The sequence below is a fragment of the Pithys albifrons genome, chromosome 2 (assembly GCF_047495875.1).
Source record: "Pithys albifrons albifrons isolate INPA30051 chromosome 2, PitAlb_v1, whole genome shotgun sequence".
Classification (NCBI taxonomy): Eukaryota; Metazoa; Chordata; class Aves; order Passeriformes; family Thamnophilidae; genus Pithys; species Pithys albifrons.
In genome coordinates, this window is record NC_092459.1 from 9,012,437 (window position 1) to 9,039,940 (window position 27,504).

Sequence of the window (27,504 nt, forward strand, 5' to 3'; positions counted from 1 at the left end):
CACCAGAGCAGACATTCCTCTGCAGCCCGTCGTGCAGACCTTGGTGAGGCAGTTGTGCCCCTGTAGCCCTTGGAGGTCCATGGGGTCACAGAGGTCCACCTGCAGTCTGGAGCAGATGGGTGTCCAAAGGAGGCAGTGACCCCTAGGAAACCCACACTGGAGCAGGCTCCTGGCAGGACCCGTGACCCTGCAGGCAACCCATGCTGGAGCAGTCTGTTCTTGAAGGACTGCATCCTGTGGAAAGATGCCTGTTGGAGCAGTTCCTGAAGAACTGCAGTCCATGAGAAGGACTCACACTGGAACAGTTTGTGCAGGACTGCATCCCATCAAAGAGACCCCACACCAAAACAGGGGAAGAGTGTGAGGAGTCCTCCCCTGAGGAAGAATGAGCAGCAGAGATATCTGATCAATCAACCACAGCCCCTGTTCCCTGTCCCCAGCTGGTAGGGAGGAGGGAGGGAAACTAAGTATGAAGTTGAGTCCAGGAAGAAGGGAGAGGTGGGGGAAACATGATTTTAAGATCTAGTTTTTATTTGTCATTATCCTGCATTGATTTGATTGGCAGTAAATTACACCAATTTCTCCAAGTTGAGCCTGTTCTGCCCATGACAGTCACTGGTGAGTGATCTTTCCTGTCCTTATCTCAACCTGTGAGCCTTTCCTTATATTTTCTCTCCATGGTCCAGCTGAGAAGGGCAGTAACAGAACAGCTTTGGTGGGGACCTGCCATCCAGCCAGGGTGAAACCACCACATAGAATGTACTGCAGTAAACTCCAAAAGAACAGGTTACCTCATGTTTCACCAGAGGAGCACCAGTTAATCCTACTGTCCACTGAGAACCTGATAGCTAGAAGTTGATAAGGATAAAGTAAAGTAGACCTAGGGACCAAAGTAGGAGCAGATTTAATTTAAAGCCAATCATCAGGTGATGTGAATTACAGGTTCATAATTAGGGGGGAGGTAAACAGCTGAAAAGATATAAAGGTTTTAGTTTCTATGTAATGCTGATGAAGGAGATTTTTGCTTGTGTGGGACTAGAAAGGAAAAAAAGCACAAGTAGAAGCTGAGTAATTGCATAATGAAGCTGATGCTGGTACAGAGGTGAGAACTCTATGGCTGCTAAACATAAATGGTCTTACCTAAGGTATTAAATGTATTAACTTTTCTGATTTCCTTTCCCTGCCTTTCAAATGGTGACTATGGAAATCCCTGTTTCTAATTTTGGAGTATAGAGTCATTGCTCTAAACTTAAGATTAGTTGAATTTTCAGATCAGAACTTTCTGAGAAAGGAGTTTGTTAGCAAGCTATTGTCACAGCTGAAGCTGCTGCTAATTGCTGTTTTCTTTTACAGGCTGCTACTAATAGGGATATTAATCTCTAAAATATGGACCCAAGAGAGACTAGGTAATGCTGCTATAAGCTGATTTCATATCAGTTTCCTGCCTTTTGCATAGATGATATATATGTTTATGTATGTGTTTCAGAAGTGTCTTCTGAAGCTTTAGGGGGAGCCTTACTTGCACACTTTTCTGAGAAATTCCAAGCATACAAGGATCTGTTGGTAACTACTTGTAGCCGCTCTTTAAGTTTATATGTTGCCATATTAGGCAAATGTTTCTACCTTTTCTCACTCTAGTAGTAACCTGCTTCCTGCCTCTAACAGGCTTGAAAGCTGTAGCCTGGCTTATGCTGTGGTGTTGGCTTGGGACTGGAGCTTCTCAGGCCACGCTCTTTGCTTCTTTGTAGTCCTTTCCCACTATGAACCAGCTGGCTTAAGCACTGCTTGGACAACTGAGGCTGATGTGGCTACTCCATACCCAGACTGGCTTGTGGCTCCTCTTGTGAATAGATGGGTAGACGTGGAGAGCTTTTTGTGGTTGGTTTGTGGGGGTTTGTTGGTTGGGATTTTTTGTTTTAGGGGTTACTGGTTTTTTGGGGGGTTTGAGGTTTTTTTTCTCTTTTCAGGAGTGTGGGGGACTTACATATTCTGTTTTACTTCATCTGAAGTGTTCAGATTGAGGCAGCCAATCTAGTACCTTTTTGGCCCTGTTCCAAAGTCCTATTTCCATGACTGACTGACTGGCAGTTGCAGGTAGTATTGGCAGATGGTCAGACACAGTTACTACAAGGTTACTGATTCTGGGGCTAGCTTTTCTCCTGGAATTATTGCCAGTATGAATACAAGGTGTAACAGCTTCTAACAAAACATGGTTGGGTATAACTGTCACAATACTTTATAAAGCACCATGGGAAGTAGCAGATTTGTTTGCATCTTGTTTTCAATCCCCTACTTACCAGCCTTTCTATATGTTCAACACAGGACCTGTGAATTCAGAGTGCTTGGGGAATCTTCTGCGGATAACATTTAGTGCAGAATACTTTGAGGACAAATATTTATCTTTTTCTGTTGTTGGTAAGTTGATATAGAACAACTTGAAGAGGGAATTACACATGGTAAAAAGTCTAAAGTTCCCTGAGGTTCTTCTATATTAGAATTCCCTGGAATATTCTAATATCATACAGCTTAGTAGGTTAGACCTCATTGTAAATAAAGCCAAATGCTACCTTGATTTCTGTAAAACCTATCTTGTAGACTTGGTGATAATTTAGCAATGTTAAGTCTAATCATGGCTGTCCTTGTACTCAAATTGAAATGCACATGGTTGTTTCTAGGCATATTAATGCTGGTGGATTTCCTTCCTGATAAAACTGTTTTCCAGTAACAGCATATACTGTTCTGAAAATTCATTAGTTGAAGCTGGTACTGCATTGCTAACTTTTGCACTAGTGGCTTTTCACCTTCTTGGCTTACTGCTTGGTGGAGCCATATAAATACTTATTGAAGCTTAAGAAGAATTATCTGTGCACTCTGGCTATGGGCTTAGTAGTCCGCAAGTGATGCTTTTGAGTGAAAAACACCACAGAAGGCCCTGGAAGGGTGCAGAGAGATGGCTTTTATGCTATAAACACCTGCTCTAAGATTATATGTACAAAATACAAATTTGGTCTTGAACTAGCTCTCCATGCTAGTTAGCTGCCTAACTATGTGTAGTCCATAACATCCAGTTTTCTAGATTGTTAAACTTGTGTCAAAACCTACTTAAAATAGGTTCATTGTTCAGACATCTTCATTCATGCACAAAGACACTCTGCATCTTGGATATGTACATCTTAAAAGCATAAAGCAATTATTTTTGGAAGAAAAGAATCCCCAAAACAGCTAAAACACAAAACAATAAAAAGCTCAAAACTACAAAGACAGTTTTTTAGACTAAAAAAATCCAAGCTAATCTTTAGTGTCTTCATCCTGGTAGATTGTCTTCAGAAGAGACTCTTCTGGCCAGGTAGGCATCAGAGAAACAGGGGCCTGTGCCAGCCACAGGTCAGCCTCCTGATGTTGCTAGGTTGCCATCTGTCAGTCGTGACAGCTTTGACACTGATGACCTATCTGACTGTTCAGTGCTTGCTATGGGTTTTGGCCCTTTAGGATTTAGTATCTTTCCATGTTGGTGGTTTGGGGTTTTTTTCCATATTCAGTCCTTGAGCTGCAAGTGTTACCTGTCCAAATGTGTCTGTAATTTTACCTTTCTTTCTTTCTGTAGAGTTTGTCACAGCTCTCTTTCACCCATTTGTAATTCTCTGAGCCCAGGGTACGCAGCTGGGCTGTATCAGAGCAGGTTCAGCTGAGCCCTTAGGCAAGGGCAGATTGCTCAAGGATTTTGCAGAGCAAGAGTTATACTTGTTAATACAGCTCTTCACTAATTGCCTGTAGATCAGTTTGGCATAGCCTGGGAGCTGGATGAGGCCATGGCAGCACAGTGTGGCTATACAGTAACTTATAGCAGTTGGAGTAGCATTGAGATTCGTGCTTCTGCATTAAGCTGCCATTCTCACTTAGAGGTAAGTCAGTTATAAACATTTGGGCCACAATGCTGTTGTTTATGACCTTTATGTGACAGATGAGCAAAAAATTAATAGACATTAATTGAGGCGTCATAATGTCTTGAACATCTATTAGCAGAAAATTATTTAATTCTCTTCAAATTTATCCAAAAGTCTGTAAATATTCTATGGTACTGACTTTTATATGGCCTGTAGATGAACACATGAAGTATATCACATGTGCCCTTGAAGGGAAACTATTTTCTCTTGAAATAGGGGATTCTATCTGGCAGCTGTATTATACTCTGCCTTAACAATATTTATTGTCTGACACACCTTAGAGTAGAACCTCAAACTGGGGCCGTTTGTGTTGCTGGCTCCTTGCTACTATGTCATAAGACACAAAATCAGCTATAGTTTAGGTTTTGTTAATTTTTGTTTTGGGGTTTTGTTGTTGGGGGGGGAGGGGGGGGGGGGGGGCGGGGGCGGCGGGAGGGGAGTGTCCAATTCTGGCCCTTGCAAAAGGGCAAAGGTGCTGCCCAAAGTATTTATGTTGCTGTGTAGCTATATACTTATATGCATATATCTTATGTAGTGAATCAAGTTGAAAGTGATAATGCTTCGGTATGAAGTTGCTATTTTATACAGAGGGTGGTAGGTAGGTTTTGTAATTTACTTTTAGGTCACAAGGATAGGTGGTGCCTAACTAGAAAAAAAATCAGTCTAATGAGCGAATCCTTCCCTTGTCCATGTAGAAAGATGTATTCACAGTAACTATACAAATCAAAGCATCTCATACTCCTGACATGAAAAATGCTACAACTCATTTGAAAAGTGCAAGTTGCTGTTATAGTCCCTGGAGTCCTAGAGAAGTAGTATGTGAAAGGAAGTACATGGAGGTACGTACTAAAAATAAGGAAATACTGTAGGATGCTCTCTTAGAGTGTGTTTCCAATACATATTATTGGCATCTAATCAGTTTCAGGCTGTTCTACCACCAGCAGCTCACTAGTGAATGCACAGCATGCAGCTTGAGTTTAGTGATGCACTTATATTATGGTTATATAGCCTACTTGTGAGAACTAATAGCTGGTAAAGTTGTGACATGGCATGCAAAGAAGTTAAGCTAATGGATTGAACTCACTGGATGTTGCCTCACAAATCTTATTTGAGATAACAGAAATTTCTGAAGGAAATTTCCTTACTGAGTTTGCTGGGGAGGAATGCAGATGCAGAAATGGACTCCTCTTGGAAGAGGACTTGGGAGTCAAGAACAAACTGTGGTCTTAACTTAGAGTATAGGCAGAAAACAAACCTGAAATCAAGCAGACTGTAGATAACGCACCATGCATGATGGCATCTCCCTCTACTGTGCTGGCTTCCCTTAAAAAGACTTGTAGGGTGTTAATGACAAGGTAACAAGTGCTATCAGCAAACACTTTACAGATATTATTTTCCCTTCAGGTTTCTGTCAGGAGAGAGGTTCCACAGCCTATAAAAGACTTTGTTGAAGATGCACCTGATGACTGGACTTCTGTCTTTCCAGAAGTAAAACTACAGGTTTACTTACTAGTAAAAGCTAGTACTACCTCTGGCACAGCCATTCTTCTATTTTATAACTACACAGTCTTTTCAAAAAGTGTCTAAGTAGGAAGCATAAAACTTCTGTATCAAGTGGTTTTAGTACATTTTTATAGGTTAGAAATATAGACAGCTGTACACCATGTCTCTAAGGTAGAAATCAAGTCTTCCCCAGCCAAGAGAGACTGTGCAACAACAACAGTCTTTGAGACCACATGGCCAAGGCTTTTTTCTTCTTGGCCCCTGTATTGACAATGCAGCAGTGCAATTAATCTCTGCTCTTAATATGGAAAGTCTTCTGTATGAGTGAGGAGGAGATAGCTGGAGGAGTATTCCACTGTCAGTATTTAAGTAAGGCAACAGAATGGCTGGGCAGTTCAACACAATAAATCATTCAGTATAGTAAATCTGTTACTTTGAGCCAGTTTTTAAACTATTGAATTTCTCTGGGCAGGCAAAAGCAGAAGAAGCCTCAATATGGCAAATAGTATTCCATCAGCCAGAAGAAAAAAAGGCTCTGCTTGTGAGTGATGCTTTGAGTGCAGGTTATGGACTCAACACCACAGACACCAGGGTTGTGCTGCGAATACCACACACTGCTGCACAGGTTCAGCTGCTCAAGGTTGGTGTGCTCCTTTTGGGCTAGCAAGCTGCCAGGCTGTGCAGGTCTAACCAGATCTCTTCCTACAGGATCAAGGAATCACCTTTTCTGTGGTGAGATCAAGCACACTTTACAAATATCAATGGATCATCCTGATGGTGGATACTACTGTGGCATGTCCTGTAGGTAAGAAATGTGGTACCTTTCTACAGTGCTGAACTGTGCAGGGACAGACTTAAAATTAGAGTAATGAGCTGACAGCTTTCATATCTTGTCCCTAAGATGGTGTGGATTACAAGAACAAAACCATCACCTGGACGGTTCCAAAGTATATTCCACCTCTCTTTGCTGGAGCAACTAGCTTTAAGGATGTGCTTGTAGAAGCTGGTGTGGATCTACACAGACTCTCTGCTAAAGAAATGGCTTCCAGGAAATATGTGTTATTGAATGACTTAAATGCAATTATGATGAAGATTCCAGTAGGTGCAGAAGGTGGCCATTATAAGGTTAGTGACTTATGTTAGGTACCAGAGAAGCACCATTCTGGGATTTTTTTGTATTGCTTGTTGGTTTTGGGTTTGCTTGTTGGGGTTTTTTGTTTAGTTGTTTTTTTCCTAAGGAGGAGTAATTCATCTTCTTCCTTTCAAATGAAGGATGGGCATGAGGGGGAACAAAGAGGTTGTTAAAAACTGCAGAGGCCCTGACCAAAGACAGCTTTATGAACAATTTCTTTTCTTGAAAACACTGATGGACACAATCCTATACAGAACTATTGACTTGTCTCTTTCCTCAGGTTAGCACAGAGCTTTTACCTCTTAGTCCTGATGTCATACTCCTTGGAGACAGTCCTAACTGGACTGTAAAACATGCAAGGGTTCTGTTACATTTTACACAGACCACTTAAGAGAATGGGAACAACCTGTTTGTCCAGCAGTCTGATATTGGGATGGACTGAGACTAAAAATCTAAATCTAGTTGCTTGGTGTGAACTGAGTTCTAGGCAAATGTAACAACTGAACTTCCAAGGACGTTGCAGGAGAAGCCCTTTTGCTGTGATCTACTTTCCTGCTGCTTTGAAACTGGAGAGTGGAAGGCAATTTTCCTAAGGAAATCTGAGTATTCTGAACTCACAAGGATACAAAATTCACAATTCCTGAGCAGAGAAGGGCAGTTGGTTGGAGCTGTGGCTTTAGCTGACCTTGAAATGCTCCAATATAACTTTAATGTAAAATCATGTTATAGTAAAGTGTTTATTTGAAATTCTAGACTTCTGTGATCAATGGACAGCTTGGGGCAAAGTACACCATCAACCTGTTCTTGGAACACCAGTGGGAAGACAATAAATGGGGACTAACTAAACATGTTATCATCAAGGAAATAGAAACACCATTTGAACAAGTAGAGCTTGTTATAACCAACAGTAAGTAGCCAAACATTGAATTTATTCAGGGTTTTGGTACTCTTAAGAACTTGTTATCTTGTTCCTCTTCAGGATCAAATATGAGTACAAGGTTGATGAATGTGACAGTGGGAACATTCCTCCCAGATGTGGAACTTGTGAACTTAACCATTGAGGGGGTAACTGTAGCTGTATCTGAAGCTGTTCAGCATGGATATCTAATATACAGGACCATATATGCTAATGGAAGCAAAACATATGTAATACAAGTCTCACTTGATGCACCAAGCCTTAAGAAAGAGGTGTGTACTAAGACACTGTGACATACCACAGTATAGAAATGATTATCTCACCTGGTGATTTTCATGTCTAAATATGATTCTCCTAGTACACGAGAGCAGACATGAGAGCATACACCCTGAATATCACACTTGTGTTCATTACCCATCCATCAAGTGAGACCTTCGTTGTCCCAGTCATTACACTGTCCGCTGTGAGAGATGCAGGTAAACCTAATGGAACTTGGGCAAAACTGTACCAACCTGGCTTTGAGCTCTGCTGTTAACTGGGCTAATTTTAGCTGTCAGTCCCAAACAGCTGTGTTAAAGTGATGACACTTAGTGTGCTGGCTGACTCTTGGATATGTTACAGTGCTGCCCAGCGCAAGAGGATTTTGTAGTGGGACGAACCTTCATCTCGTTGTCACTCATGGGAACGTGGACCAAAACTGGCTACCCTTCATCTCAAACTGGCATCTGACCCCAGAAGCTGCTCAGAAGTACAACTACAGTCTGAGAGACAATGGCACTCACTTGGCAATTTCTGTCCCTTTCCTTTCTCCCCATGTGAGCTATGAGGTAAGAATGCCAGCATGTAGCAATTAAAAGGCATGCTCTAGCTGTGAGATATCAACAGGATACAGTATGTTCTTGAAGGTGAAATAAAACTTCCCTTTGAGATAGACTTCAAAGGAATAATGGAGAGTAATTTTCTGTCTGTGGAAAGACATTTTAATTTCCATTGGTTTGATGCTGACAGAAATAGGCAAGGAAAAATACCCAAGATGTTCTGCACTTACTTTACAGCTGAGCATCTTTAACAACTACACATGCAATGAAGTTTATATTGCATTTTATTGCAAAACCAGAGAAAAAGCTCATTGTGTGAGCTCCTGGTTTAAAAAGATGTGTCCTGTGGATTTGACTTTGCTCAAGCACCATTACCTATGGCTTGTGATAACCTGTCCTCTTAGTTTTTGAATGCTTTAGTTGAACAGTATGTCTTCATTCTTGTGTTTAACCTCTGATTATTATCTCTAGGGCTTTCATACTTCTGGAATAAAGGCTTCACTCTATTTAACCTTGAAGGATGGCATCACCATGGCTCATAGGAGGGACTTCTCAGTTTCCTGCAGATTTTCACCTTCAGAGCTAATACGTAATAGCATGTTGGCAATTAGTTTTTAATGCTATTTCAGTTGCAAAAACTGTCATGCAGTCTGAAATGTTTCTAAGGTTTATACTTGTGTGGCACTCTACTTATTTGTTTGTCAGATTTTCTACCAATTAATATGCCATAAGGCAAGTCAATAGTATATTGTACTGACTATCTTGCCTAGTACAAGTGCAGGGGAAATGGATGGGAAACTCTGCCTTCTTTCACACTTCCAACATCATGAAGCTTTTTTTTAAAGTGTGGCTGTTCGGAGAGTTGAATGAAATTGGGTTTTGGTGGGGTGTGGGGAAAATCAGCATGCAAATTAGTCATTCTGAAGTTATTTGTCAGCATTAAATGTACTGAATATCTTGGCGAGAAAGATCCTTTTGAAAGAAGGTGAGAGAGTCCCTTGTGAGCTGCCAAAGAACTTGCTAGAAAATCCATGTAGAACCTGTTTGCTGTTAGGCTACAAAAGGAATCTGAGTCCTGATTTGTGTGAAAATGTAGATTTCTCTTTCAGAATGCCTGCCCAATGGCACTGTGATTATTACTGCAATAAAAATGGTAGGTGTTCAAGGCTTGGACAGCAGTTTGCTCGTCTTGAGGGACAGACAGTGCAAACCCAGTCTAGTGACAGAGAAGACTGCAACCTTCAAGTTCAGTGTGAAAGCTTGTGGAACAAGTAGAAAGGTAAGGGCTTAATCACATGAATTTTATTCTTCACTGGGGTAGGGATATTGCTGGAAGTGGCAGAGGCTCAGAGTTGAGTATGAGCTGCAAGAGTCAGAGATAACCTTTTATTAAATAGCATAACTACATCCTTTTTTAAAGGATACTAAATTCAGTTGGGCAGAAGTTCTTATTGGGGGGGAAAAGTGTATTTCAAGGTCAGAGCTGCTTTCTGAAACTAGCCTTCAGTTTGACACCTCTGAATTTTTTAGTAGTGGACTTGAATGCAAATGTATGCTGTTGAGATACACTCATATGCCTTGCAGAAGCTGGTTAGGTGTTGCTAATGATTATGTGGCCAAAGACTAGAGTGGGTACTGTTCCTACAACCATGTACTGTATAAATAGAAAACAGACAAAATAACAAAGGATCAGAACATGCTCAAATCAGGTCATCATAAATGCAGCATGCTTCTGCAGTGTTGCATCTCATTCTATACACCAATTCAGTAAACAGCCAACAGCTGATCTGATCTTTTTCTCAGGCCTCATGCATTCCCCTTCTGGGGTGTTATGTCATATCCATGCTAGTTATCTTTCTTCTTGACTATGGCATATGTGTGAGCTATGGTCAACTTCAGCTCAGTAGACATAAGGCCATTGGCCAATCTGGCCATTTCTAAGTGTACTCTGCTCAGTGCAATGTCCCAGTCAAGTGGAGGGATATAGATACTGTGTCAAACACAAAGTAAACTCTAATGGGACTGTCTCGTTTGTAATGATGTGTATCTTCCAGTTCAACAGCACAACTATGACATATGAAAATGAGGTACTTTATTTCAGACCTGGCAACGATACACCAGTGTCCAAGTAAGTGTAATTTCCTAGAAAAAGGTTGTAAATGTTATTTTGATTGTAAAAATCTAATTTAAACCTTTTCTCTCAGACTGAAATTTGCCTGCTCGTATGCAGTCAAGCAGACTGTTGGTGTCCAGTATGAATCTAAGAAGACCCCACTGCCTCATATTAAACCAGGGTCTGGCTCTCTTGCTCTTGCAATGAAGATTTTCAAAGGTAACACCTATGATTAGACTATATAAAATCAGTGAATGGCCAAAGTTGGAACCTGAAGGTGATCTTATCTATCAGCTCTGCTCAAGCAGGACTACCTAGAACAGGTTGCCCAGGACCATTTTGACCATCTTAAGGGATCAAATGGAAATCTTTTTAAGGCCTCTAATAGGGTTTTTTTATTCCAAATTCCATGGTTGAATATCTATAGTGGAACAGATTGGCATCACTGATGCATGTATGGTTTTCCAGCTGGGTCTGGCCTTGATATGAGTTTTGTGTAGTGGCTGTGAAGTCTGTCACAGATGCTTCTCTCTTATCAGCTCCTGAAGTGATGCTAAGCTGGCTTAACATTGATCAAAATAGTTGTAACCTGTGCCAAAGAAGGAAGCTATGTGCAATACTACTGTAAAACGATACCTATGCTACCAGAAAGGGCTGGCTGAAGACTGAACCAAATGTTCACCCTGACTGAAGTGGCCTTGATGAATTTTTTTACTCTTTTTTGGCTTCTCAGTTCTTTTTATTTGAGATAATTTTGAATGATCACCTTACTCTAACAGGTTTTTGCAACAGGAGTGTCTTACAGATCCTCAGAGCCAAGAAAAATGTTGAAAATTTTGCTTTCATTGCTGGTCTTTACTTTTTTGTCATTCTATCCCCACTTGTTGTTGCAGATTTTAGTATTACTGGGGCAGAGTAAATGGTGGTGGAAAGAAGAGCAAAGCAGAAAGTTTCTAAATGTTTCCTCCATAAAAAAGAAACTCTAACATCAATACTCTCTTGTAGAGAAGTCGTATTCAGAGCCCTACCAGGAATGGGAATATCCTGTGGTAAAATATCTGAGGGAGGCACTGTATTTTGAAGTTGAACTGCTCCAGCCCAAAGACGCAAGACTGGAGCTGAACCTGGATGACTGTTGGGCTACGAACTCCCAAAGCCAGGACAGCTTTCCACAGTGGCCCATCCTTATAAATGGGTAAGGAAGGCTTCCCTCCTCTAATATCTGTTTAGCACAGAGTCCTGTACTTTAGATGGGAGAAAAGGGGAAGAGGACAGAAGTCAGCTTGGATGCATTGTTTTGTCCTGATGGGCAGTTGCTGCTGGGCTGTGGGTCAGCACAGTGGCTGTGCCTTCTGGCGTGGCAGCAGGTCATGGGGTGGCCAGAAGTGCTTCTAGCTAACAGCTTCCAGCTGAAAAGAAAGAACAACAAATACACCTGACTGTGACCAAAAGCAGGAGCTGGGGAGGCTCTATGCATTCCCTTATGGCTCAAAGAAAACAGAGGGAGGCTCCCCTGTATTTTGTCTCCTCTTTGTGTTTAAAGATCTGGTTGAAGGTTTAGATTAAATACATTTTCTTTCACTTTCCCAAAAAGGTGTGAAAACAGTGAAGACTCCTATAAAACTGTTTTCCATGAAGTCAACTATAGCCTCAGAGTAGAATTCCCTCAGCACCTAAAGAGATTTGAAGTGAGGATGTTCACCTTTGTACAGGGCTCAACTCTGCTCCAAGAGCAGGTGAGATGTCTCTGTGTTCTGTCATGAGGTGTTGGTGGTGCTAACAGGTGAGCCTGGAACCAGTGCATGCAGCCAGTGCCATGTGAGTTCTCAGCTGGCCAGGTGCTGCCTGGGGCTATTGGCCACCTTCTTGAAGGCATAACATCTAAGAGGAGAGAATAAAGACCTGACACTTTAGTGTTCAATTCACAGAACAGAATTAGAGAATCATTAAGGTTGGAAAAGACCTCCAAGCTCCTCAAGTATGGTCTTTGAATACCATCATTCCCACTAAACCATATGGTGAAGTGCCACATCTCCTTGTTTTTTTGAACACTTCCAGGGAAAGTGATTCCACCACTTCCCTGAGGAGCCTGTTCCAATGTTTAACCAGTGAAAAAAAACTTTGCTAATATTCAAATTCAGCCTCTCCTGGCACAACTTGAGGTCATTTTCTCTTTTTCCTGTTGCTAGTTGTCTGGGAGAAGAGGCCACCCCCCACCTTGCTGCAATCTTCATATCCTTTGGACTCACTACACGTGGAATGCCAAATAAGACTTCCCCCTAAATATAATCTGAATGTTCTTGTCTTGTAGCTGTATTTCCACTGCAGTGTGGTGATCTGCAATGCTAAGCAACAGCTTTTAGACGTTCTTTGTCCAAGGAGATGCAATCCTGGGAAACAGACACTTGGTAAGTAAACAGACCCTTCTCAAGTCACTCCTGAGTCTTTACTCGCAGTATGGCACATGCTCTCACAAGCTGTGTCAGATGACAGACTCCTAGTCCTAGCATATGCTGTACAGAGAATTAAAAGCTGAAATGTCTCACCAGCCCGCAGTGCACAACCACATCCACATGGGCAAGTGTCATCTGGAGCAGTGCTTTTGATGAAGCAAAACAACTAGCAGAGGTTGGCATCAATCTTAATCTACAGTACTGAAACACCAAATGTACTGCTGCTGTAACTAACAGACTTCTCTGTATCTCTCTTCTCCCTGCAGGTGAATGCACTGACTTCTGACAGACACTAAAGAAGAACTACTTATTAAGAAGTTGCAGTTAGGTGGCCTAGGCAAGCACATGCCACCTAATTTGTGCCACTTCGCAGTTGAAAGCATCTGTTTTGGGGTAGGGGGTGGAAGGTGGCAACAGGTGTGAAGTCAATTGTAAACCACATTAAGCTTTTTTTTTTTAGGCTTCAGTATGAACAAAGGATTGCAGGGAGTTTAATTTCAGTAAGAGAAAGTGGGTTTTGAAAGCAAGATGAGGATGAACATAATTGATTCTGTAGTGGCTATTGACAGAAAAGACATAAATTGTCAATCTTGCAGGAGTGTTGTGGCTCTGCAATGTCAAGTTGCCTTCCCTAGATGGGTTGAAATTGCTCACAGGTAGCATCGGTGACTGCTTGGCTGAGTATGCTGTCAACCCACATGAAAACAAACTTTTAGTGAAGACTTACAATAGTACATAGATTCATAGATTACTACTATCTGTAGAGTGTTCAGCATTCTTCCTTAACTTGAAAACATGATGCTTATGAGCTTTTTCTTTTTTTTTTTGGTTAGAGGTTTTTCAGTTTGGGGTTTTTCTTTTCTGTTGTTGTTTGGTTTGTTGGGTTTTTTGTTTTGCTTTTTACTTAATTTGTTTCTTGGTTTCTTCTTTGCATCTAAACAGTGGTATGAAAACAGTTCAGGTACAATATTTTATTTTCCTGTTCTAAGGATACCTATTGCTTAGCATGAATCATTATCCCTTAGGGCTAATATAGAATAATGTGTGTCTGTTTTTTAACTTTATATTAAAGAGAATTACACAACAGGGAATTTCTGTGAAGGCTAACTTGAGAGAGAAACTACTTTGTGAATCTATTTTCACTTTGTGAGCAAGCAGGGAGTTGAAAAGATTGTATCTATGTTGCTATAATACCATGAAGGAGATCCCACTAAAGAGTTTGAACTGCAATTACTGCACGTTTGCAAGTTCTCTGTCTTCCATTTGCCTGCTAAGCATGCCTGTAGCAGATGTAATTTTTGGAAAAATCTGTGTGAGGTTCATGCTGAGGAATATATCAAGTCCATAGCTGTGCATCAAGACTGTTTTTTCCACAGAGAAGGCTTTTTCTGTGCCAAAGGACTGATTTTGCTACACCTGCGGTAGGTGAAGACTAAAGATGTGGAGCTGTGATACTGAGGAATGTCAGTATGTAGAACATATAAACCTGACTGCAGACTTTGAGTCAGTGACTTTGCGCTTAGTGCTTTCCTCTGTGTTAACTCAGTGGGCTGAGAACTGGCTATTGCTCAGCCAAAACCTACTGAGAGGTCAAAGGAGAGTCTCTAATGTGCTGCCGGGGGTTTGCACCTAACAGATCACAAGCACGGGGGTATGGTGGACTCCCCTGTGTCTTACATCATGCTGACTGTCTCCCCAAGAAATGAGCCTGTTGAGCAGTGTTTTCTGTAGCTCAGTGAGTGGCAATCTTCACCTGCCCCAATAGCACTCTAACAGCACAGCATAAGCTGCCCTAGGTAGCCCCAGCCACCTTCTCCTGTCTTACAGCTGTGTGTGTGGAAAAGTACATCAAGTACAGACTGCTGATAGAACCAAGCATGCAGTTGGGCATTTCAGTACTGTTAAATCTGTCTCATTTGCAGCTTCCTGGGTTTCCAATTCTTTTCTTCAAACCAAGACTCAAGGGCAACATCACTCATGAGTAGAAATATTGTATCTACAATCTTGTCTAAGGCACCTTCATTTATTTTCATAAGATTAGGCAATACCTTGAGACTCCTTATAGTTGATGTGGGTTTTAAAAGTTGTAAAAAAGCAAGATGATGCCCCAATGCACTGTGACCCCACTCTGCAGCTCTTCTAAAAGCTTTGTTTAGTGTGATTTTGCAAGATGACACATGTAAAGGACCACCTTATCTATTAACCTTTCTGACATGTGGGAAAATTCAAGGACATTTCCCTCCATGGTTGGACTAGGATTTATATAAAGCTTCTTGTTAGATTTTCCAACAGCATGTGAGAGACACAAAATCCATTTGAATATCAGTAAAATCTTTTAAAGACATGACTGTAATATTCTCTCTACCTCAGAGGTGTCTGTTTATACTAAAATTCAGGAACTGCCTTCCTGGTTATATATATATATAAAAGAAAAAAAATCTTCAAGTGTTTTATCAACACCTCTTTGCCTTTTAAGTGGATATTTTATGACCACATGCTTTTCCCCTGGTATTTGGGATGTTATTTTTATATCCCTGTTAACACAAGTTGAAAGCAGATCAATCTTCTTTGTTTATGCTTAATGTCTTCTTCAATTTCAACAGGTGAATGATAAAAGTGTAAGGGAAAAGAGAAGTCTGGTGTGATTTGTTTTTATAGGAAAATAGGAACAATAACAGAAATTTACTGTAGATAGTTATTTCCATTTCAAATAAATGTTGATAAGTCACTGCTACAAGTAAATTTATGATATCTGGTTGCTGATAAAAAAGCAGAGATCTCATCCATACTATAGTCTATATTCAATGACCTGGCTAGTATTTTAAAATGCTGCTGCTTTGGTGATATAAAGCAATAACAACTTACTATTAATACTGAAAAACTAAGAAAACTGACATTTACTTTTTCTGACCTAATTATTTTTCCCTCCATATTCCTGTGCTTTTTCTTTGAAATCCCAATATCTTCAGGAAATGCTATGCATCTCTATGGAGAGGATAATATGTTCTGACAACGATCTGATGATTTAGGAAGGTTATGTTCAGTCTTGGCTTCTGCCACAAGTTTGAGTCTTCAGGTAGTCACCTCTATATAATTTCTGCTTTTATTTGTGCACATGAGTCCAGAAACAAATGCAGTGTTAGGTAGGATGCTAGAAGGGCATGTGCTTTGAAAGACATGCTTTAAAGCATAAGTAAGCTGAATCTTTCTCCTTATCATGACACCAAGTACTATAAGAGAGCAAGCCTGGGCTCATGTTGGTGTGTAAAGCAGCAAAGGGTCAGGCTTGATCAGGGAGGGAGTTCAGAAAGATCCACTTCTACAGCTTATTATAAACAGGGTCTTCCATTGGGATCGCTGACTCCTCATCACAGTTGAGTTTCCTGTCTGTTAAATGCAATAATAGCATTTGTGGTTGCCTGGCAGATAAGTTGGGGAGTAAAAGTCAGTCAGACACTGGCTCCTTAGAGGCTGGGGTATATGTGTATTCTTGTGGGGTGTTTTTTAGCTGCTACCAGGCAGAGCTGGAGGACTGGCTTCTGGCATCCCTACTCAGAGGGGGGGTATGGAGCTGTGGCAGCTACCAGATAAGCAGCTCTCGCAAGGAACTGGTTGAAGCACATTTGCAGAAGGTTTTCTTTGCCCCAGCACACCTATGTGCAGCCCAAATGTGTCACCATAAAAACTCTTGGCACTTACATGGTGCTCTTCAGTATAGAATTTCAAAGCCCTGTGTGTGTGTGTGCAGTGCTTTGGGGGCTGGGGGGTGACGTCTGTGGCTCACAGAGCCTTGGCTTGCCCAGGGAGCTCCTTCCACGTGTGATCCTTTAACCACTGGGGAATATTCTCTCCAAGGTACTTTTTACTCTCAGAGGAAATTTTGCTTTCTTGCTAACTTCAGGGTCTCTGTCTTGGTTTTGTGCTGCTGGCAGATAATGCCCTGCTGCATCCTTTATACAGGGTGAGCAGAGATGTTGTCATGCTCCTGGATTCAGGTGGAAAGCCTGCCTTGCAGTGTGAAGCTGTACAAGTCTCCTGAATCCTGTGCTAATACCCTAGAAGAAATTCAGATCCTATTGTCACATCATTGATAGCCATAACTGCTCTCTCTGGCAGCACTAAATGCCTGGCTCTTGGCACCAAAGGAATTAACTGGTATGAAAATCCATTATATGTAATTGCCTGTTCTGCCCTGCCTGTTTCTCCCCTAATAAAATGGTTAGGATGGGTGTGGGGGTGAAATCTCTCTTTTCCCTGACTGCTGAAGCTTTTAGCACTCTGTCTCTGCAGTTACACCTGGTCCCCTCTCAGTAAATCTCCTGGAGAAGAGGCAAGGACATAGCTCTGAACATGAGGAACTGCTCAGGAAACAGCTGGTGAGATTCAGTCACCTCACCTATGATTTGGTGCCCCTTGCTTGTTTCTTATGCCCTCACCCTGCTTCTGGGCTGTTTTTCTCTGGCTCCGTGGGCAAAAAAATATCTACTTGTGTGCAGCGCCTTGCTCTGGGAGCAGTAGGATGCTCCCAGTAAACTGAAACTCGCATCAGTAAACTGAGAATGAAGCCTAATAGTTCAAATTGACAGTTTTCTGCATCTTGAGGCTAAATCCATTTCAATTATTAAGTTTCTGCAGAAGATCCTGTAATGTACTTTACACTTTTTAGCGTTTCAGGACTGTTCAGTTGCTCTTTTGTCTTTGTGGCTAGTATCACTCATGGAGTATGATTTTACGTACTAATTTCTTGTACGAGAAGACTCCATGCACTATAAAACTGTGTTTTAGTGGTGATGGTTTCCTTTTTAGTATCCATATTTTGCTCTCCAAGTTATTGAGGAATTTCAATGGCATGCTAACCTGCAAAACAGGGGACAGAGTTACTTTACTGCTGTAGGACTGTCCTATATCTTTTCAGCATGGTGAACAACTCTGTCTCCTAGGTAGAGTGTAACTTAATTTCTCAGCCATGGCCTTTCAGCTACTTTAGCTTTACTTTCATGTATATTTTTAGAATACTGTGTTGAGAGAAAAACGCTTGTTTGTGAGGTATGTCCTCTTCTTCTGTGACTTGTGCAACTTTTTCAGACTGAGGTTCTACATTTTTGCCTCACTTGTGGATTATTGTGATGTTGCTGTTGGAATTTAAGATAGCTTTATGGACCTTACAGTCTTGAAGGTTAGATCTCCTAACTGTAAATGGAAACTTAACTTGATCTCTTTCACATCAATTAGATGTCCTAAAGGAAAAAGAAGAGGAACCTTAACTGTATTAAATTTGTTTTAAAATAATAAATTCCAACATTTAATAGCAGACAGACTTGTACCATCTTCTCTACCATGAATACAAAAATTCAGATTATTTTCTCTGGATCAATAAAATTTGCTGTCTAAGGGGAAGAATTACAAAAGTGGGGCTTATAGAAATGCACTATGTCAGGTGGAGAAAAAATTTCTTTCTGGGAGGGAAGGAACCAATGTGGCAGATTTCAGGAGATCTGTGTCACAGGCAGGTACTCAACCTCCCTCTACCTCCTCCTCGCACTAAATGACTCCCACCCCCCACTCAGGTATAAGGAGAGATCCCCTGAAAAGGGATCAAACATATTACATGGTGCAAGAGTGCAATGTGTTCCAGTAAACTGACTCCATTTGGATGGGGCTTTGGTCCTGTTGCCACACAGGGAGTGATTTAGTGCAGCTCTTTTCCTAAGGTTAGTTTAAATGAAGCCTAGTCATGCTGGAGTCCAAGGCAGTGGCCCCTGCAATGCTTGGGCCAGGTAGCATACAAAGACAAGGTCTAGTTCACTGGCACGGAGGCAGTACAATGTTTTTCAGAGACTCACAGCCTTGCCTTGTATTTACAAAGAGACAGAGGAACTCCCCAGGCACCCAGCAAGTTCAAGCCTTCATCTGCCACTTTCTAGGGAATGGTGAGAAAGGCTGTCTGAGCCACTTTTCAGATTTTCAGGATATCTCCTCCTGGGACACTCTTTCTGCAATACAGCATCACATAGCTTTCTGAACAGCAGGTTTCTGAAGCCATTAGTTATCTGTGTTTGTTTGCAAATGGGTAAACTGAGGCAGCAATGCTTGTTGGCCAGCCAAGGTCATAAAATAGTAGAGAAAGCAGATCTTTTTAGCTTGTTTCTCTGCTTTAACCATGACCCTATAGGCTTTCATAGCTGAAGTGCTGGAGGGCATAGTCGCTACCTGTAGTTCCAAGTGTGGAAGATTTAAGGAACAAAGTTAAAAATCTTTCCAAGCACAGACAATATATCCAACCATTATACTTACAAATGATGATGGGTCCTTAACTAACATCACAGAAAGAACAACAGAGCTATTTTCCTGGACATCTGCTAGTGGTTTGCCAGGACTAGTGAACAGGTACCAGTGCCAGCCTTTGAGAAAGGACATGGGATCAGGCTCTCAGTTATGGTTCTATGTAAGATCCAATGCGCAATGTGCAGTTTTGATCTGGACTGACCTTGTCTGTGACTCTTAATCTGCTCAAATCCAGATCAACTATGCAGGTTTATGCTGAGGAATGCTCTGCTGGCATTAGTGTTGCCATCTCATATGTGCATCAAATTTTCTGTAAAAGGGCTTTAAAAAATTATTCTACCTATATTCTTGCTGAAACACTAAAGCCTGTAAGAAATCTAACAAAAGTCAAAACAGAAGCATATGGGAAATGTTTAAATGTAGTTACATAGGAGTGGTAGTGCTACCTGCATAAATTGGAGCACAGTTGCTTTTTTAAGACAGTGCTGGATTTTATGCTGATTGCCCCAGGATGAACATTCCATGTGAGAACACTGAATCAGCTTAAGATGATCCTTGGAGAAAAAACATTCAAATAACATTGTACTGTTTTCCTTCTAAACAAATAGAAAAAGGGAAAGAAAAAAAGAGCCCTCCTAGTTTTCAGGATACCTTGAAAATAAAACTTCACACCTTTGTGAAACGTGAATCAATTTATTTCATGTCAGAGAGTAGGATGATAACTCATCCTAATCTTATCTGTTCAATGAATTCAATGTAAAAATGTCTTCCCATAAATATCAGCATTGAAGAAGGGGGTTTTCACTCATTAAAAACAGAAATATTATATGTTTCTCTATATATTAACAAAGAAGAGAGGACTTAACAGCAATTTATCTATACAAAATATCAGCTTGCTTATATTTAATTTCCAGTATTTAGCAGTCATCACTAGATTTTACTTATCTATCAATCAGATACATAATACAGGACACAGACTATGACACATTTATTTGTTTACACACACAAAAGATGCTCTCACTAGTACTTCGCTTCTTGATTTTTAGGTACAGTGGAAATGTGGATAAATAGACAATACTTGAACTAACAATATATGTTCTTCCTCATCCTAGTATTAAAGTGCCTACAAATCAATACACTTAGAACAGTCACATGTAAATCCTAGGAAGATCAGTTGGCTTTTTTGTTGTCGCTCTTGTATCAGACTAGGTTTAATATTTCTCAAAAGCTTACTTAAAAAAAAAAGGCATTAAAAAAGCAGATAGCAAGACTTCTGTCTCTGCAACCTGCAGCTCAGGTTTTCAGGCAATCCTACATCACCTTCCAGTGTCCCATGTACAATGTGGCCCTCGCTCTCCCTCCCTCGCGCCGTCCTCTTCTTACACTGTGCACCACCATGGTCTAACAAGGAAGAAATTTGGATGATTTTTTGTTTGTAAAGACCCTGAGGGTGGCGGGGGTACGTGCTCCAGGTGGGGTCTATACCCTCTTGACGCTGTTGAGGAGCTCGGTCAGTTCGCTGATGTACTTGATGGTGTACTTCAGGGTCTGTATTTTGGTGAGAGGCTGTCCCCGCTGGCTGTAGATGGGGGGCAGGTAGTTGCGCAGCGTGTGGAGCGCATCGGCCAGGGTCCTCATCCGCAGCTTCTCCCGCTCGCTGGCCTTCCTCCTGCGCTGGGCAGACATCCGCACCTTGGTGCCCTTGGGTAGCCGTGCCTGCCCCGGGCTGGGCAGGTAGGCAGGGGGGAAGTCCACCAGGCTGTATCCCACCAGACTGCTGCTTCCACTGCTGTAGGGAGTCTCCGCCGCTGGCGGGCAAGGGGACGAGGAGTAGGATTCGAAGGAGGGCGTCGGGGACAAGCTGTGCGGGGGCGAGATGGAGTGAAGCTCGAAAGACCCAGAGGGGCTTTTCCAATCCCAGGATGATAAGCAGACGGAGTGTTCTGAACCCAAAGTATCTTCCATGTTTATCAGTGTCTCGTGCAATTTGTCCATGCTGGGGCAGCGCTTGGGAGAAGCAATGCCCTCTGGCCGTTTGCAAAGGCTGGAGCCGCCGGCTGCGGGAACCTTTTTATGATGGAGGGAGGAAAGTGACAGAGTGGGAACACGGGTTCGGCGTGAGGAGTTCAAAGGAGCGCCACAAGTGCTAAGATGGAAAATGAACTCCTGATGTGCTAGTTTCTTCTCAGTGATAATTATCAACCTTCAGCTAAAAAGCCTTTAAGCTAACAGGCAACAGCAAGAAAGGGGGAAAAAAAGATTATCTTCTTGCAACTAAACCAATTAAGGCTGCTCATCTACATTGAGCACTGCACTGGGGGTATAAGTGGTGAGAGAGGAAAAAGAAAATTAAGCATTTTACAAAACAATTTACAGATGTAGAATTTATTGACCACTGACACAAACCCCAAATTTAAGGCATCGAGCCCTGACTTCTGGGTAAGTGAAGGTGATGGCACTTACAGCAGTGACTATGTGGTACAGCCAGGCTGCTGCTGAAGTAGTCTCTCATTATCGCATCTTAATCATGGCAGACAAAGATGGTTGGTTTGGATTTGTGTGTGTTATGGCTCTGTGGATTTCTCTTCTGAGATTGCAACAGGATCATTTTGGTTTTCAACAGGAGAAAGGAGGAAAAAACTACAATGCAATCCACTGCAGTTTGTAGGTTTATTTGCTATTTTAAAAAATGCCTGAGAAATCAAAAAGGAAATATGTAACTGCAAACAAAGTCCCTTTTAAAAATATAGGAAAACATAATTAAAAAGAAGATCTAGGAAAGAAAATATACACTGTATAAGCTTTGGGCCCAGACAAATGTTTTACATAGAAATTTAATTCAAAGTTATATACAGGTTATATATGTGTTAGAGAAGACTAGAAGCTACTTCTGTAAAATTTTCTACCTCTAGGAATCTGTTCTTCTGCCAAAAAACCCTTTTCCAAACCTGACTAAATGTAACAGTGGTTATAAGTTACACAGTTCAAGTGAAAATGTATAACCTATAAATTAAGATCATTAATAATGAGCATTTTTCATCTCTAGCCTTCAGAACAGATTACAGTGATGATTAATGTTCTCTATTACTCTGAGGAAATGAGTAAGTGGAGGCAAGGAGGAACTTTCAAATCGTACAGCAAAGCATTAGAAGAGCCAGGAAAACTATCCAAAACAACTGAGCTCCGCAGCATTGTTGAGCAACTCAGCTGCCAGCCATGACTTTGCATTGGCATGTAACAGACACAAAATATAATATATAGAGAAAAGAAGAGGAGAAAGAGCATCAATCTGGAGGAAAAAATAGAAGTATGATTTATTTTAGAGTTTGCTTCTCTTCAACAATACCATAATCCACTCCAAACAAAGGCAGGGAAATCTCCTGAACTTCACACAGCTGAAGCAAGCTGAGATTTTATGGAACATGCCCTTTCTTTCTGTGAAATCCTCACTACAATCACCCAGGAAAAAAAAACAATCCAATACTCAGCATAGTCACTAGGAAGGCTTTTGTGAATTTTTATGAGTTTGAGATCAAACCGTCAAGAAGCAGCTTATGGGACACTGACTGATTTTATGCTGAGGTGAATAAGAAAGAACCTAAAAGTGAAGGATTTTTGCACTTCAACATGGGCTGAGATAATTTGACTATCATGACATCTACTCTACACAGAAACTCGGGGTACAGCTCCCCTAGACAGAGTTGCTTTGTGTTTTGTGGTTATCTAATCATGTTCTGAACCCTGCTTTGGTCGTTCTTTAAAAAAATGAGCTGAAAGAGTCCTAGGAAGCACAAAATGTCTGCCAAAAATTGGCAAGATGAAGGACAGGTATTTTCTGTCATTTCAGAACTGAATGGGTTTTATTGAGCACCAAGACAATGGTACAAGGTCAGAAGTTAGATATGAAGTCTGTTTCTGCAGTTAAAATCTCTCACACTCTTTTTTCTCCCTGTATTTGTGTTTATAGTCCCTTTTCCATTTGACAGTACTCTGCTCTTATTTCAGGTTTGGGTTTTTTTTGTAAACACAACAGTTGAAAGTCTACAAACAGAAAAAAATCAGAAGAGGGAGGGAGAAGAGGAGGAACTTTTGTCAGGGTGTGCCAAGAAAAATGAGTTTCCAAATATATGTATGTGCATTTGTATGTACACATGTATTCATGTACAGAATATATGTGTATGTTATGTACAAATATATTAAAAACACACATGCTGACTGCATATATAAAGTGTCCTGCTCAGTTCTGATTTTGCAACCAAATGATAATTTAATACAGTCAAATTTAGACCAAATATTTCAAGTCACTTCTGGCTGTAAATAACGTACATGACCCGTTAATTTATGGGTAAATCATAGAAAGTGTTGCTCAGACACTAAGGGGTTAAAAGATTTTGTGCATGTCCAAGATGGCATTGCTGTAAATGACAGGTGACCACAGTCTGATTTCATCTTTGTATTCTTATAGAGAGAAATTTGGATGACATTATGCAGGGAAGAGGAATGCAAATTACAGCAATAGCTATTTCTTTTCTTATATCTTATGAGTAAATGTTAAGTGCAGCCAAGGCAGGATATGGCATAGACAACTGCTCTTGTTGAATGAAAAATCACTGGATCTTATAAGTTCATGCTCCTGTAAACTGTAAAACAGGCAAGAAAATATTACAGGCTTTTCTATATTAATAGATAATATGGGCCTAATGCTCATATTGAAAACTGCCTTGCAGTTGTGCATCCTACTTTATACTCTCTGATGCTGTTTTAGCTTGGCCTTGCCTAGTTATGTCCCAAACACTGCCTGACTGTTGTCCAGGGGATGCCACCAAGGGCATAGGGGTGAGCAGAGGGTTTACCCATACTAAAGCAAGCTTTGCTATGACACATCTTCAGAATCAAAGAAGGGGTTGTGGTCCTGTTGTCTCAGCTGGTACAGGTGGAGACAGAGGTTCTATTTGAAAACCAGCCACCTATTTGTACCCACAGCCACCAGGTTCCCTAAATTAACTCAAATGAAGAGTGTCTCAGTTTTGGCCAAATCAGAAATCCATGTAACAGCTGTCCATGATCACAGTACGATCCATAGGCTGTGTAAATCAATAAAGTCTCATGGTACGAAGCTGTTCTTGGATTAGTTAGTTTTGGACAGCACTAAATTTCCACCCACAAGTATGAGAATTCTCAGGAAATTATCTTGCAAAGTACAGACAGTTACAACAGGCAAAAATCACTGGAATTGGCAGAACAGTTCACAGTGTTATTTTATAAAGCTTTAAAAAGTACCATACAGAGGAAGGCAAGACTACAGGCTGGATAGCAAGTGTATTTTTCTATTCTCTACGACAATGTGATGCTCTTTCACTAAAGAGCTAATAAATTCTAGTATTTCATGTGGCTGCTTCCTAGAAAGCAAACCCATGGAAAAAAAATATAAAGTTTTGTAACCTTTACTTCATTTTGCCTCCTGCAAATTTTAGGAATTCCCCTTTTGTCCATCAGTAGTGTCAAAACATTGGAGGGTAGTGAGATGCAAGTCTAACATCAATGAAATATGAACTGACAAACAATGATAAGGAATTTTCTGCATGACTGACAGTTTAGATTTTCATTTCAGTAATCTATTCTGCAGCATGAAGGCTATCATGTCTATCTTAATCTCCTTTAAAATGAAAGGTTCCCTGCTCATAGCTTTGAATCTTACAGGAGCAGGGATGCATGGAAGAAGTAAAAAAATTTTTTATTTAAAAAAAATCCAGACAACCCACAGCATAGAAAATTTTTAGAGCTTCAGGTTTAAAATTTAAAATAAGTACTCTAGATAACATGTCATGATAATGTATGTTAAATAAATGCATTTTTGTGTACAGTAATTTACAACTGATCTACTTTTACTTTATTTTTCCTATATTAGAATGTATTTCCACCAAACTGTAATTTGGTAGGAGAAACAGACTTGTAACAATAAGTAAAAATTATATCAGCTGAGAAGAATGCAGGTTGAAACTGAGAAACATGGATAAATATGTTTAGATAACACTAATCCCATCACAATCAGTCTCCTTTACAATTAGGACAGAAGTCTAGTCTTGTTTTAGCTGACAAGAAGCAGATCATACTAATATCCTTGTAGAGCACTTAGATGATACATCTTGCAGTTCGTACTGTGAAAAAAGACTATCTCCTAAAAGCTTTTAAAGTCATTTCATGTCCTATTTAACAGGAGGTTTCCCCAGTGTTAGCTGCAACGCCGCTCGCTGTGGAGGTGGCTGTGACCATCCTGCTTTACAGAGGCACGGACGAGGAGTCAATCGCCACATATAAAACGTCGGGCGAGCAGCTGCAGGTCTCACCAGCTTCAGCAGACACAGCAGGTGTTCGACACTTCCGAAACACAGTGCTGAACACCTCTGTTTACACCCAAGCTGGCAATAAAGGAAGGAAAGGATCCACCACATTTGTTATCCAGAGTCACATTAGCCACCAGACGATGCTTCTCTCCTTTTTAAGGCTTTCCCTCAAATTGGATAGATGGATTTTTTTAAAAAAAGTTTTAGACTTTGTAGCTTTTTTCCTACTTGTGGAAGTTTTAATCTGGGTCCAACCTCAGCTGAAGGTCAGCAAGCTTGTCAACAAATTCATACTTTGGTGGGTTTTTGTGAGGTCAATATGCCAAAGAACACAGATGAGTAGCCACTTACAATTCCCAGACAGAAAGAAGGCAGTAAGAGAACAAAAACTGATTCTTAACTCAGCCCTATGAGAGGGAGCCCAAAATCCTTACTATAATCAATGAAAATGTGTAAATTGGATGTCATTGTTACTACCACCTTTGGCCATGCAAACCTGTGGCTAGCATGAAAGAAAATATTGTTATTCATCTGTAGTATGACTAAAAATAGACTAGTTCTAGTGCTGTTAAAAATGCTGCCATAAACATTTAAAATCTTTAATGTTCTCAAGGGCACTACTCCAAAATGTCAAAACTGGAGCCTGCTAATGGAGAAGAACAGTCAAGTGATTATCACTGATTTCACTGGGGCTTTGCATCATGAACAAGCATTTTTTGGTGTTGGCCTGGTAGGATAAGGACTTATCTATTTGCTTTACATCCTGAAATGTAAGTATTTGATCCTCCAAATAGTGTCAATCTCCATCGACTGACAAGTGACATCAGCTCTGCAATTCATTTAAAACATCTGATCTCTAAGCAACTGGCTTCCAAGATGAAAAGCCCTACGTGTGGAATTTACACCTACCCACCTTTTAAGTAGAGAGTTTATTACCTAGTGGTTTTCAGCTGATATTTAGGAATGTCTTTTTAATACCCCTGTTAACAGAAGTTGAAAGGAGATTCGACTACGTGGTTGGTCTTTAATGTCTGCTGGCTACTTCAGCCAGAAGGAAAGGGCAAAGCTAGGGGAGGAAGGGGACCCTAATAAGGCTCATTTAGCTCAGAAAAAGAGAAGTAACAGATATTATTAGAAAAATAGAGGTTGTTCCAGCAGGAAACCTCTATTATCACTTAGTGCATCTTAATTGTATCAGCTTTCACATCAGATTTCAAAAAATATCTGGTGTAAAGGAGTGGATATGTTTCAGTTTTTCATGGGAGATGTGGTGGGCTACTTGTTGAAAATATTTCAAGATAAGCAGTGCCTGCTTTCCTACCCAAAAGCATTCATTCAGATTTAATGAATTATGAAGTGCAATATATTTTATCCCCAAGTGTTACTTCCATTCTCCCATGAACAGTGGGATGACTGCCTTTGCCATGTGTAACAGTGGTTTCTCAGGGCTTTTTAAAAAAAATGGAATAGCATCTGAGGGTTTGTGCTCTTGCTTTCCTGATGTTACAGTGGGCATTCATTTTGCAGCATGATCAATTTTTCAAAACTACATAAATCTTACAGGAAATTCCAATAGACAGGGAAATTGCATTAAAAGCTCAGTTCTGACTTTCCAGTGGAGCTGCAGAGCTGAGGCTGGGTGTTTGTGAAGGGAGCTATTTTTCAATTGCTGTGATTACATTTCAGCTCAGGCTGTTTCTTTTCATCCACTGAACCTCCTAATCAGTATCTGCTCATTTCTTCCTCCCTCATGTCCTAGCACTGATGTGCAGAATCACTGCCTGATGCTAATAGAAACCATGTTTCATCTCAGGGCTAAATGAACTTGTGCTCTGGGCACAGCTGGCAGTTCAGTTTAGTAATTATACAGTGGATCAATAGTCTGGGCAAGAGACAACACACAAGTGTTAGATTACAAATTTTAGCTCTTACATATTACACATTTTGAAATAAAGTGCTGTGTGTCTGTTCAAGCACCTTTCAGAGCACGTGGTTA

At 40.8% G+C, this 27,504-nt stretch overlaps 2 protein-coding genes across 2 annotated transcripts; one reads left to right on the forward strand and one right to left on the reverse strand.

Moving 5' to 3' along the window:
- Window positions 1-1,556: 1,556 nt before the first annotated feature.
- On the forward strand, window positions 1,557-12,842 carry LOC139668261 (uncharacterized). The gene is made up of 19 exons (XM_071547791.1): window positions 1,557-1,563; window positions 2,301-2,415; window positions 3,775-3,902; window positions 4,640-4,783; window positions 5,349-5,432; window positions 5,920-6,087; window positions 6,156-6,252; window positions 6,349-6,572; window positions 7,333-7,486; window positions 7,559-7,767; window positions 7,854-7,971; window positions 8,117-8,322; window positions 8,785-8,902; window positions 9,423-9,592; window positions 10,368-10,441; window positions 10,518-10,645; window positions 11,432-11,621; window positions 12,021-12,162; window positions 12,738-12,842. The coding sequence occupies exons 2-19, from the start codon at window positions 2,310-2,312 to the stop codon at window positions 12,840-12,842; spliced, it is 2,565 nt and encodes an 854-aa protein (XP_071403892.1). The 5' UTR covers window positions 1,557-1,563; window positions 2,301-2,309.
- Window positions 12,843-20,643: 7,801 nt separating this feature from the next.
- MSGN1 (mesogenin 1) lies at window positions 20,644-21,159 on the reverse strand. The gene has a single exon (XM_071547792.1). The coding sequence runs from the start codon at window positions 21,157-21,159 to the stop codon at window positions 20,644-20,646; it is 516 nt and encodes a 171-aa protein (XP_071403893.1).
- Between the last annotated feature and the right edge of the window lie 6,345 nt (window positions 21,160-27,504).

Bases quoted from the DNA above. Each gene is read 5' to 3' on its own strand.
- LOC139668261 (XM_071547791.1), top strand. From the start codon at position 2,310: ATGTTCAACACAGGACCTGTGAATTCAGAGTGCTTGGGGAATCTTCTG. The intron at 4,784-5,348 runs GTACGTACTAAA...TTTTCCCTTCAG, and splicing joins GTGAAAGGAAGTACATGGAG to GTTTCTGTCAGGAGAGAGGT. The intron at 12,163-12,737 runs GTGAGATGTCTC...CTTGTCTTGTAG, and splicing joins CAACTCTGCTCCAAGAGCAG to CTGTATTTCCACTGCAGTGT.
- MSGN1 (XM_071547792.1), bottom strand. From the start codon at position 21,159: ATGGACAAATTGCACGAGACACTGATAAACATGGAAGATACTTTGGGT.